This window comes from Onychostoma macrolepis, chromosome 13 (genome assembly GCF_012432095.1).
Source record: "Onychostoma macrolepis isolate SWU-2019 chromosome 13, ASM1243209v1, whole genome shotgun sequence".
Taxonomy (NCBI): Eukaryota; Metazoa; Chordata; class Actinopteri; order Cypriniformes; family Cyprinidae; genus Onychostoma; species Onychostoma macrolepis.
Window position 1 is genome coordinate 14,644,911 of NC_081167.1, and position 12,511 is coordinate 14,657,421.

Below are 12,511 nucleotides of genomic sequence, written 5' to 3' on the forward strand. Positions count from 1 at the left end.
ACATTGCCCTTGGAGTGCATCTGTGCAATGGCTGAAGCAGAGTTGAATGCTGTCTGTACAGGTCTCTCACCTTCTTCTGTCTGCAGGTGTTGCCCAGGCAGACATGTGGCCTTTTTACTCACACCATCTTCTATAATGAGTACCCTGGAGGCTCTCGTGAGCTGGACAAGAGCATACGTGGAGGAGAACTCTTCCTCACCGTCCTCCTAAACCCTGTGAGTTGCATTTGTGCTGTTTTTCCCCTCGGTGTTTGTGCTAGTGTGTGTGTTTAGTGAATGGGAGTGAGTATATTTTTCTTTGTGTGTGTTTGTTTATCTTTCCCAAAGCCTTAAGCGGTGACAGAGTCCTGCCCTAGCACTCTATGCTTTTGTTTGTGTTCGGCCCTATTGCCTGAATTGTTTGCTAGTGCTGCAGCTGGAAAAATAAACTAGATTATGATCTTCAAAATGAAAATAGTAGATGCTTCCAAAGCTTTACTTAAAAATAAACAAAATGAAATTTTATGTAAATAACCCTGTCCCCACCCTCAGATCAGCATCTTCATGACTCACCTGTCTAACTACGGAAACGATCGGCTCGGCCTATACACCTTTGAGTCTCTGGTGAAGTTTGTGCAGTGCTGGACCAACCTACGGCTACAGACTCTACCTCCTATGGAACTAGCTGAGAAATACTTCCAGATCTTTCCAGAAGAGATGGACCCCCTATGGCAGGTATAATAAATACAAAAATCTTTGTGATTATAGTCACAGCTATAATTATAATAGTTGTTAGGGGTGTAACGGTACACAAATGTGACGGTTCGGTAAGTACCTCGGTTTTAACATCACGGTTCGGTATGATTTTGGTACAGCAGGGGGGAAAACTAAACCGTACCCGAATCCTCTTGAAAAGGGTGGTCTGGGTTACGGTTCATGTGAACTCTGGTACGGTTCGCTGCTGATGTGAACGCAATCGTACCAAATCACGGAAGTGAACCGCTATTAATGACGTTTTATTTGGTAAAAATGTGTGTTTGTGTGTTTCACTCACTTTCCTGACGAGCGTGACTGACGCACTGCAAGCAGAAAGCTGTATGTCTCATTTCTGTTCGCCTTCAGCGTTCTTTAGAGCATTTGCAGTACATTCGTAAGACAGACGTAAGTGCCGTTATGCACTGAAGCTTTGTAAACCAAACGAACGGTTCAAAACATCAATATATGTAAAAGTGCAGAGAGCAATGTTATGCATTTTGCTGTGTTCTCCTGCACCTTCGTTACTAAGCAACAGGGTAAACAGCTGCTGGCTTGATGATGCAAACGAACCGCGGTTCAGACCCAAATAAAATAATATGAACGCCGTCCAGCGGGGGAGGGGGAGCAATTGAACCAAGTGTGAAAGCACCCTCAGTTATAGTTTAAATTTTCTTAGTGATAAAAATCAACCTCAGCTTATGCTCTTATGCTAAAAACTATAGGGACTCTTTTACATTAAGGTTACAATTAGGCCTAACAACTTAACCCAAACTTAAATTTAATTACTATTTATTTTTAAATAGATAATCAACACTCAACTTTAAAAAAGAAATGTATGCAAACATGTAAATTGCGCACAATGCAGTTTTCAAATTAACTTACAAATAGTAAAATTTCTAGGCTGTTTGTTAAAATATATTCAATTACACACTGGCTGTCGTAGCATTTCTGAACCGTCCCAGAAGCGGCTCTCCAAGGCGTTTATACAGCGATCTGTTATGCCACATCAAAGACTGTCAAAACGGCATTTCCTGAATAAAATAAAATACTGTATTCGTTCGGTACACATGCGTAATGAACCGAAAGACCCATACCGAAACGGTCCGGTACGAATACGTGTACCGTTACACCCCTAATAGTTGTAGTAATAAATGTAGTAATAAATATTTATTTATTCATTTCATAATATAAATTTAACATATTTTAATGCATTTAATATTACTTAATAATAGTAATAAATATTTAAATATTTATGATTTTTTTATATATATATATAAATATAATATATAATACTGTATATAACAATACATTTCTGGAGATGTTTGTGCATTAATATGTATTATAATTTAAATCGGGAATAATTACAATGATTAGTGCTTGACTTGTAAAAGGAAAACCATTCAAAGACTCGCTAGTTTAAAACGCTCACTTTAAAATGATAAAATAGTTTTATCAGTTATATTATAATAACTAAAACTGTAATGAATGAATAGATGGAAAAGTTTTCATATTTCATCCATTCAGAATCCCTGTCATGACAAGAGGCATAAAGACATCTGGTCCAAAGAAAAGACCTGTGATAGGCTGCCCAAGTTTCTGGTTGTTGGCCCACAGAAAACAGGTCAGTCCCGGTATTTAAACCTTAAATCGTACTTTGGGTAACCGTATAAATAAATTGTCCAAAATACAACCTTAGAGACTTCATTTGATTTTGTTTATTTCTGACCACAGGTACCTCAGCTTTGCACTCCTTCCTGACCCTTCACCCTGCCATCACCAGCAACTTCCCCAGTCCAGTCACCTTTGAGGAGATCCAGTTCTTTAACGGGCCGAATTACCACAACGGCATTGACTGGTAATATACACAGCACATCTTTTTCACTCCCAGCCAGTGTAGCAGAGACAAATCATTAGTCATAATAAGTTTATCACCCCTCCACTTTATTATATCTGTAATACTGTCTAGGTTTCATACTGAAATTTTAATAGATCCATTACTTAGGTAAAAGGATAAGCCCTCTGCTTAAAAATTAATTTTAATAGTGAGACGACATTAAAGTGTCCTGTAATGGAAGACTGAAAATCATTTATTCTAGCCCCTTGTAGTGTATTTGTTGTTATTACACTTCTTAATCTCTTGCAGGTACATGGACTTCTTTCCCTTCCCCTCGAACGTCAGCACAGACTTCATGTTTGAGAAAAGTGCCAACTACTTTGATACAGAGGTGGTTCCAAAGAGGGCTGCCGCCTTACTGCCCAGAGCCAAGATCATAGCATTGCTTATCAACCCAGTAGACAGAGCCTACTCTTGGTATCAGGTACTCTACAGCAGCTTTCTCTCATACTTCCTCTCTCTTTCTCTCATATTGTGGGGTCTTTTTTTCTGTAATAGATGTAATAGTCCAGCAGTAGTAATCATTTAAAGGTCCTGGTAGCAGTTCTTTTTTAATGGAGTGGCACTCAGAAAATATCCCCATTACCTGTCACTCATCACTGAATTACATACTGAAAAATCACACGTCTTTGTGGCAGCCATAGACATTTGAGGCACTGTCAATCATTTTGTGCATTAATAGTACAGCCCATATATGGGCAGCAGGAAGTTCTTGTCAGATAGCATTTATCTTAACCACGAACCCTTCTCTTACACCACAGAAATTGTGACGAGTTGTGTGGTTTTTATGTCTTGTCAGCATCAGCGAGCACACCAGGACCCTGCTGCCATTAACCATACCTTCCACGAGGTTGTAACAGCAGGTCCGTCTGCATCTAAAGAGCTGTTGACCCTTCAGAGCCGCAGCCTTAAGCCTGGGACTTACGCCACACATCTAGAGCGCTGGCTTGTGCACTACCAGGCCAGACAGGTACTGCAGTTATCTGTGTCTGATTGACTTTTCTTGTTTTTGTGTTTAAAAATGATCAGGACAAACGCATTTGAAATCTGTAGGTTTGAATGTTCTAAATTCTCTTCCGAACTTTGCATTACACGGGAATATTTTAATATTATTTAAATACATTTAAAAGTATTTAAATATTTGTATTTAAAAAATAAATATTTTATTTTCATTTTCATTTATTTCATAATTTATTTTTAGACATTTTATGTGCTTTTGTCGTTTTCACTTTAAATTCAACAAATATTCTTCTCAAAATATCTTGGTAACATTTTTCTAAATTAGCATTAGCATTTGTTTACTGAACTCTCTTCTCTCTTCTCCACTGTAGCTCCATATTGTAGACGGTGCCCTGCTTCGATCTAACCCGGCCCTGGTGATGGACAGCATCCAGCGGTTCCTGGGGGTCACACCCATCTTCAACTACACCCAGGCTCTCGTGTGAGTCCCGCTCTTCTCCTCACTCTGTTAATGAACACTTGTATATGCCTGTGAGTAAACTGAAAATTTTTCTTATATACGACTGTGTTTGTGTGTGTGTGTGTGTATTGCAGCTTTGATGAGGGTAAAGGATTCTGGTGTCAGAGGTTGGAAGGTGGGCGTCCTAAGTGTCTGGGGAAGAGTAAAGGCAGAAAATATCCAGAAATGGCCCCTGAGGTAGATAACAGTCTTGTCTCTTCTCTCCTCCCTCATAAAACTTTCTCTCCCTTTCTGAACGATGCCAGTGGCAAGGACATGCTGTTATAGACATGTGACGCACCAGCAGTGAGAAGTGATGGGCTCAACCTCACACAGATCAGATAGTCATGTCATATCACTGAAAATGTTTCAAGTAGTAGAATGCAACATGCATGTTTGTTTTATTGCAAACAGAATGAAAAAAACACAGGGCCAGCCTTGACATTTACAGTTTGTAACAGTTTTCTGAAAACAGTTGAACTCAGGGGTGTCAAACTAGGTTGAGGGCCGGATCGGAGAAAATGTCCCTTTTGCGGGCAGAATTATCTTTTGTTAAACCCTAGTTTGCTCACAATTACATTAATATTAACCATACAAACTACACTGAACAAAATTATAAACGCAACACTTTTGTTTTTGCCCCCATTTTTCATGAGCTAAGACTTTTTCTATGTACACAAAAGGCCTATTTCTCTCAAATATTATTCACAAATCTGTCTAAATCTGTGTTAGTGAGCACTTCTCCTTTGGCGAGATAATCCATCCACCTCACAGGTGTGGCATATCAAGATGCTGATTAGACAGCATGATTATTGCACAGGTGTGCCTTAGGCTGGCCACAATAAAAGGCCACTCTAAAATGTGCAGTTTTACTGTATTGGGGGGTCCGGGGGGGTCCGAAAACCAGTCAGTATCTGGTGTGACCACCATTTGCCTCACGCAGTAGGGATGCAACGATTATAGATTTTGTTGGTACGATTATAGTCTGAGGAATAATCACGGTTTCACGATTATTATGTATTTATTCATTTCATATAAAATCACATAAACACTCTTTAGAAATGTTATTTATTGCTGCCTTTTGTAACCGAAATAACACAGTAACCAATAATACAGCACAAAATAATAATACTAAAGAAAAAAAGTCAATCTCTCCTATTGGAATTAAAAAAGGTGACCTCTGCTCTGCAAACATCCATGTCAGTATTTCCCTGTGGGAAAATAACAAATGGAAATAGATCACAAATGTATTTGGTGTTTTCGTTTTGTATATTCTTTCTACATTTCTTTTGGACCTGAGGTACAGAACTTGAAAAGATAGAAAAAATAAAATAAAATTGACTTATGAATAATACTCTAACAGGGATGATAAATCACAATGTTAATTAAGTATTATTAATATAAGACTAATATTAACTTTATTTATTCCACAGAGGACACAGTGACTATTGAGGGGAATAAACTAAACTATTATTGTAATCAACTGTCATCCATACTTATTCATTTTAATAATTGTATTCATCTGATTTTACATATGGCCTGAAAAAATCATGTCTATTATTTTGGTTTGTGAGATCGAGATCAAGCTGCCCACAAAAACATTTAGGAGGAAATAAACTTGTTGTCAACGCTTCCCAGCGACTTTCATTAATAAAATAGCTTAGATACTGAATCGCTACATTATATTAATCAGCAAAGAGGGGGTAAAATGACTGTTTAAATAACTAAACTCAAATCTTCATTTGTTGTGATGTGCAGATGCAGGTAGGCTAATTCACACACGCAACTGTCACCTCTCTCTCACACTCTCTCTCTCTCTCTCTCTCTCTCTCTCTCTCTCCCTCTCTCACCGCACTATTTCATCTAACGAACGTCGCATCAAGTGGTCCTTGCCTTCACGTCGTGCATTAAAATCGTTTATTGCACAGCAAGAACAGGTTGGCTAGCCGTGCATTATCCCTTATGTATACTCTTTAACAGCAATTTTTACGGCAATATTTAAATGGTCATTCTTGGTGTACCCAAAATGGTCCCCCACTATCGACTTCAGTGGAAATAAAGGATCGCTGTTTGGTTCCTCTGTCATAGTTAATCTAGAGTGTGTAGTAGCCTCCTGTCTCTGATAAGCATGGCATTTTAAGCTGGTGCACCGCTAGTGTAACTTTGTTTTCGTTTTGCACAAGTTGCAACAGTTCCGTTCCGTGCAACAGAAACACTGGGTGTAGTGGAGCCTTTACGATTAATTAACCGTGACGTTTTAAAGCGCGGTTAATCGTAAAACCGGGTAATCGCTGCATCCCTACTTCAATGGCTGTGCGAAGTTGCTGGATATTGGCAGGAACTGGAACACGCTGTCGTATACGCCGATCCAGAGCATCCCAAACATGCTCAATGGGTGACATGTCCGGTGAGTATGCTGGCCATGCAAGAACTGGGATGCTTTCAGTTTCCAGGAATTATGTACAGATCCTTGCAACATGGGGTCGTGCATTATCATGCTGCAACATGAGGTCATGGTCGTGGATGAATGGCACAACAATGGGCCTCAGGATCTCGTCACGGTATCTATTAATGGCATTCAAAATGCCATTAATAAAATGCACCTGTGTTCATTGTCCATAACATACACCTGGCCATACCATAACCCCACCGCCACCATGGGTCACTTGATCCACAACATTGACATCAGCAAACCGCTCACCCACACGACGCCATACACGCTGTCTGCCATCTGCCCTGTACAGTGAAAACCGGGATTCATCCGTGAAGAGAACACCTCTCCAAAGCGCCAGACGCCATCGAATGTGAGCATTTGCCCACTCAAGTCGGTTACTACGACGATGAACTACAGTCAGGTCGAGACCCCGATGAGGATGACGAGCATGCAGATGAGCTTCCCTGAGACGGTTTCTGACAGTTTGTGCAGAAATTCTTTGATTATGCAAACCGATTGTTGCAGCAGCTGTCCAGGTGGCTGGTCTCAGATGATCTTGGAGGTGAAAATGCTGAATGTGGAGGTCCTGGGCTGGTGTGGTTACATGTGGTCTGCGGTTGTGAGGCCGGTTGGATATACTGCCAAATTCTCTGAAACGCCTTTGGAGACGGCTTATGGTAGAGAAATTCACGGGCATAAACATTTAATAAACATTCAATTCACGGGCAACAGCTCTGGTGGACATTCCTGCAGTCAGCATGCCAATTGCACGCTCCCTCAAAACTTACGACATCTGTGCATTGTGCTGTGTGATAAAACTGCACATTTTAGAGTGGCCTTTTATTGTGGCCAGCCTAAGGCACACCTGTGCAATAATCATGCTGTCTAATCAGCATCTTTATATGCCACACCTGAGGTGGATGGATTATCTCGGCAAAGGAGAAGTGCTCACTAACACAGATTTAGACAGATTTGTGAACAATATTTGAGAGAAATAGGCCTTTTGTGTACATAGAAAAAGTCTTAGGTCTTTGAGTTCAGCTTATGAAAAATGGGGGCAAAAACAAGTGTTGTGTTTTATAATTTTGTTTAGTGTACAATATAATTTAACACTTTAAAAAAAAAAAAAAAACTTTTTCAAAGATGATGCTAGGTTATTTTAGGGGTGTCACGATATACCGGTATTGGCGATAACCGCAATATTTAAAATGAACAGGACTCTTATGATAACACCACATGTAAATACTCCAGCGCCAGTACCTGGTTGACCTCTAGGTGGCAGTATTGCGACTTAACCCTGACACCTGTCAAACAAGACGACAACGCAGTGCACGCAGATACTCCGAGGAAAGCCATGTTCAGTTATACAGAGTAAGTTGCGATTTATTTTATTAGTCATAGAATGGGAAATGTTACATTAACCTGTTAACAGAGGTTTTCTGTGTTCATATATTTAAGTAAAGGGTGATTATTTTAATAAGTACCGCATTTTCTTTACTCGTCTTATTTTTGTATTTGCAATCAATACGGCCTGTGCGTAGTAACACTTCATTTCTTTGTTCAAATCTATTATTAACAGATACACGATTAAAACTGATCTTGAAAAACTGAGCGACCACATTGCTATATTAAACTCTGGTAAAATGGTAAGTTGGTCACAGTGCCATGCACTTAATGCCTCATCTGCAGCCGTTCTAGATGCACATTAAAAGTGAATTAGCAGCGCACTTACTGCATGACTTCAGTGGCGCTGGCGCAACTATAGGTTAAAGAGCTTAAAATACGGGTATATACAAGTTAACAGGTTAAAGTTTCAGTTTAGATGTTAATATGGCAACACTTTACAATAAGGTTCATTAGTTAACATTAGTTAATTACATTAGTTAACAGGAAATAAGAATGAACAATACTGCCCTACAAAGGCAAAAGACCTTAACTCGCTAGAGTGTAAAACTGAGAAAAATGACTTTAAAGTTTTTTACTTGTCCAGCCAAATTAATTATAGGTAGGACACTGTAAATTTGTGTAACACCTGTATAAAATCTAGTGATCTATCTCATATAGGCTATTGCATATAGTAATGTGACTGTATATTATTTATTTTTATTTTTTTTACCGTAACAAGCAGACTAAAAGTTAAACGTGATTGTGAGTGGATACCGTTTTGCAACCAATTTATTTGCTATGCTCAGTAACAGGAAAAAAAGAATGCTAGACATGTCAATATAAGCAATTATGCTTTGAATGAAATAGCCTAACCTAAACGAACGACAAGCAGGAATAATGCTCAGAATGCTTGTGGATTAAACATCTCCGACATTCAGCGCCATGGATTGATTTTATCGAACTGTTAGGCTACTGATTTTATGATTGATCATGCTACATGCTATGGCATTCAAGTACACATGTATCCAACTAGAAGTGACAGCCTGGTGAGTAATCTGCATTACAAAAACGGAAAAAAAATAAATAAATCTTTAAAGGTTATTATTCACGATTATGTATTGCTGCCACGGCTAAACAAAGGCAGAACGCCGCAACTCAATTTGAGCGTTCCAAACAAAGCGAAATAGCGATAACTGGTGTTATATGGTGTTCTGCCTTGGTTTCTCCGGGGCTTTTTGAAGTTACGGTTGAGACGACCCATTATTTTCTCGGAAAAACAACGAAATTGACTCAAGATACTTATGTACATGATAAAGGATGTCTTCAATGTCCCAAAAATATCAATAACTAATTTTCGACAAAAATCGAAGTTACGGTCTTTTGCCTTTGCATGGCAGAATACTACTGCAGCATTTATTAATCTTAGTTCATGTTAATTTCAGCATTTACTAATGCATTATTAAAATCACAAGTTGTGTTTGTAAACAATAATGCACTGTGAACTAACATGAACAATGAACGACTATTTTTATTAACTAACATTAACAAAGATTAATAAATTGTGTAATAAATGTATTGTTCATTGTTCGTGTGTTAGTTAATACATTAACTAATGTTAACAAATGACATCTTATTGTATTTATTCATCATACTGTTGAACTTCACAGTATTTTCTCTCTTGTCATTTCAAAGGAAGTCCAAAGACGCCAGAGAAAGCCAGAGTCTTGTACCCTGTGTTTATCAGTATCTTTGTTCGTTGGGTGAAAAAGAAAAACTCAATAAACTAAGTAAACTCTGATATTTGACTGATATCCCCCCAAGGTTTCTATAGATATCGCAATATATCGATATCTTGAATTCTTATGGCCACAATAACCGTGATATGAAAAATCTAATATCGTGACAGCTCTAGTGAGCAATATTGACACAGAATGTTGTCTCTTTTTTTTTTTTTTTTTTTTTTTTTGATGGTGATAATTACCATATTTTGCAGTGTGTGTTTTTGAGATTGCACCTTGATTGGTTTAAGCCTGTCATGGATAAATAAATATGGCACTAAAGCCGCCAGTAGGTGGCAGCAAGTCTCCGTCTTAATGAGTGATCCATTGACTCGTTCATTCAAAGCGGCTGATTCGTTTAGAAACTAAGCTAGTGATTGTCTTTATGAATGGGCCACTGAATCATTGACTCAAATGATTTGTTCAAAAACACAGATTCATTCAATAACAAAATACACAGTGCTGCTCGGAGACGCACAATTGGTCTTTCTTTGACTTTGTTAAAAACTTTTTTTGCCAAAACCGAGATAAACAGACAGCATTGTGACTAATATAGCCTAACACACTTAATACTAGCATCTTGTTTGTTGAGCTGTTGTATAAAATCAATTCATTTGCGATCGCACTGACATTCGGGAAAGCAACACTCTTGTTATAGTTAGACATTACATGACATAAATATTAAAAACTAAATTTCTTACAGTGCATTTTTGCCCCCATATCTTGAATTATATTGTATTCTGACAGCCTTCATCTGGCACTGAAAAACTCTCGTGTTTTTGTTTGTTTTTTGCAAAGTTACAAAATGTCAGCTCACACATCATTAAAACAACAGTTAGGATATTAGTACACGATAAATATCGCACACTCCTCGCTCATTTACTTTCTCCATGCAAAGCTGTCTAGTGCGTCGCAGTGTTGTTTAATATTGCACAAATTTACCACAGCCACGAGTTGTGATTAAACACAGCCTACCTGTCGTTATATTAGATTACAAAACCTTTCTTTCCATTTCTCCTTAAATAGCCTGTCCGCCATTCCAGGTCAAATTTCTTCTTTTGGACATGTTTAAAATCAACAGTAAATTGCCACACAAGCATCACTTACAGTGCAGCTATCATCATATTATCCTCGTGCTGCTTGAGATTCTGGCGCCGCTCTAAAACGCACATTAGGTGTCCCAACCATAGACACACACACACACGTACGTATGTATATATATATATATAATATATATATCCCAACTCCCAAGGCGTAACATTAACGTAAATAAATGAGCAATTTTCCACTTTAAATTCCAAATAAAATATTGTATTTCATTTTCAAGATGATGTTTTATTTTTTATTTTATTATATTGTTTAAATCATCCTGCAGGCTGGATTGGACACCCCTGTGGGCTGTGTTCAGCCTACGGGCCATATGTTTGACACCCCTGATCTAGATCATATACACATCAGGCTTGTCATGCTTTTTTTATTATTACTTGAAAGTTAAACATTTTCACATTATTTCTTTGAAACAGACAGAATATCGCATAGCGAAAAATATAAATATACAGGTCAGTTACAATTATCAGCTGATTCCACTACCTAAATCTTTGATCATTTGATTATCATTAATAATTGTATTAACAATAGTACAACAATTTGTTTTTATTAATAATAATAATGATGATGATGATGATGATGATGATGATGATGATAATAATAGTAACATTATCGTTATCATAATTTCTAATTTTGTGATTTTTAAATTTGTAAATTATAACATTTGAATATTTTTAAATAAGAATTAATAGAACTAATCATGGTAACACGGTCCGTGTATCATCTGAACATTCGTTTTTTTATTTAATATTGATAGTAGAAAACGAGAAAACGGCGCCTATTTTCGTTTTTTCGTTTGTTCAGAGAAGCGCAAAAACAAGATTTTGGCTCGATTCTCATTTTTTGGTTCACGGGGTAGAAAACAGATAAACGACTTCAAAATTCGTTTTCCCCATGTGGGCGGTCATGAGACGCCCCTTTCTGCCGATTGGTCAACCAAATCTGAACCCGTGACGTCATCAGTCTTTCCTCTGTTCCGTTCAAGAAAATAATAGTCCTCTGCTGCTGTATCAGTATACCGATTCTTAAACTGTACGGGGCAGGTCCTAGATTGGGCTTTCTTCTGTGCAAACTAAGCATTTTACAGAAATATTTATTTCAGAAATTTTAATCAGCACCAAGCCTGTTTTATTTAGCTGTGCAGAGTTAAATCAGTGTGAAGCTGCACTGTGCAGAGTAGATGAGAAGCACAGATAAGAAAAGATAGAAAAAAAACAAAAAGACACCAACAGGTTTTGCTGTATTGGAAAAGATTATATAATCACACCTTTATTCCACACAGAACCCCAATATAGAACAACAGGCTATTTAGGCTATATATCTATGTACTCTTGGTTGGCTTGAAAGGGGTGTTTGGTTAGGCTAGTTCTTCATTTACTGAATGAGGAGTTTGTTATCCTTCAGTGACTTGTGTTCTAAATAGCTACTGAACGTAAACAATTTAAGCACGTTATAAATGCCATTCCAAAAAGTTTTATAAATCTATTTATAAATCTATACAAAACTTTTGTTTACATGCCAGATGGATCATGTGAACTCTCATCACTTCTCTTTAATTGTAACGACCTCAAAGCTTTCCAACAAACGTATTCGTTCTTGGTTGTCTATAGACTGGGCTTGCTTCTGTGTAGATATAAATTCTATTCTTTGCATCAGCTGGGTATGATATGACAGCTGTTGTACCCTACCCTGCTTAATTGTTTGTTTAATTAAGTAAAT

The 12,511-nt window shown here is 37.8% G+C and overlaps 1 protein-coding gene across 11 annotated transcripts in view; it reads left to right on the top strand.

Moving 5' to 3' along the window:
* ndst2a (N-deacetylase/N-sulfotransferase (heparan glucosaminyl) 2a) overlaps positions 1–12,511 on the top strand; it is a 140,384-nt gene that overhangs the window by 124,679 nt on the left and 3,194 nt on the right. For all 11 annotated transcript variants that reach the window (XM_058796232.1, XM_058796236.1, XM_058796231.1 and 8 more), the window contains 8 exons: positions 87–215; positions 531–713; positions 2,259–2,355; positions 2,466–2,589; positions 2,878–3,052; positions 3,428–3,598; positions 3,960–4,069; positions 4,183–4,285. In XM_058796232.1, the coding sequence (XP_058652215.1) occupies positions 87–215; positions 531–713; positions 2,259–2,355; positions 2,466–2,589; positions 2,878–3,052; positions 3,428–3,598; positions 3,960–4,069; positions 4,183–4,285 (1,092 nt within the window). The remainder of the gene's footprint in view (positions 1–86; positions 216–530; positions 714–2,258; positions 2,356–2,465; positions 2,590–2,877; positions 3,053–3,427; positions 3,599–3,959; positions 4,070–4,182; positions 4,286–12,511) is intronic.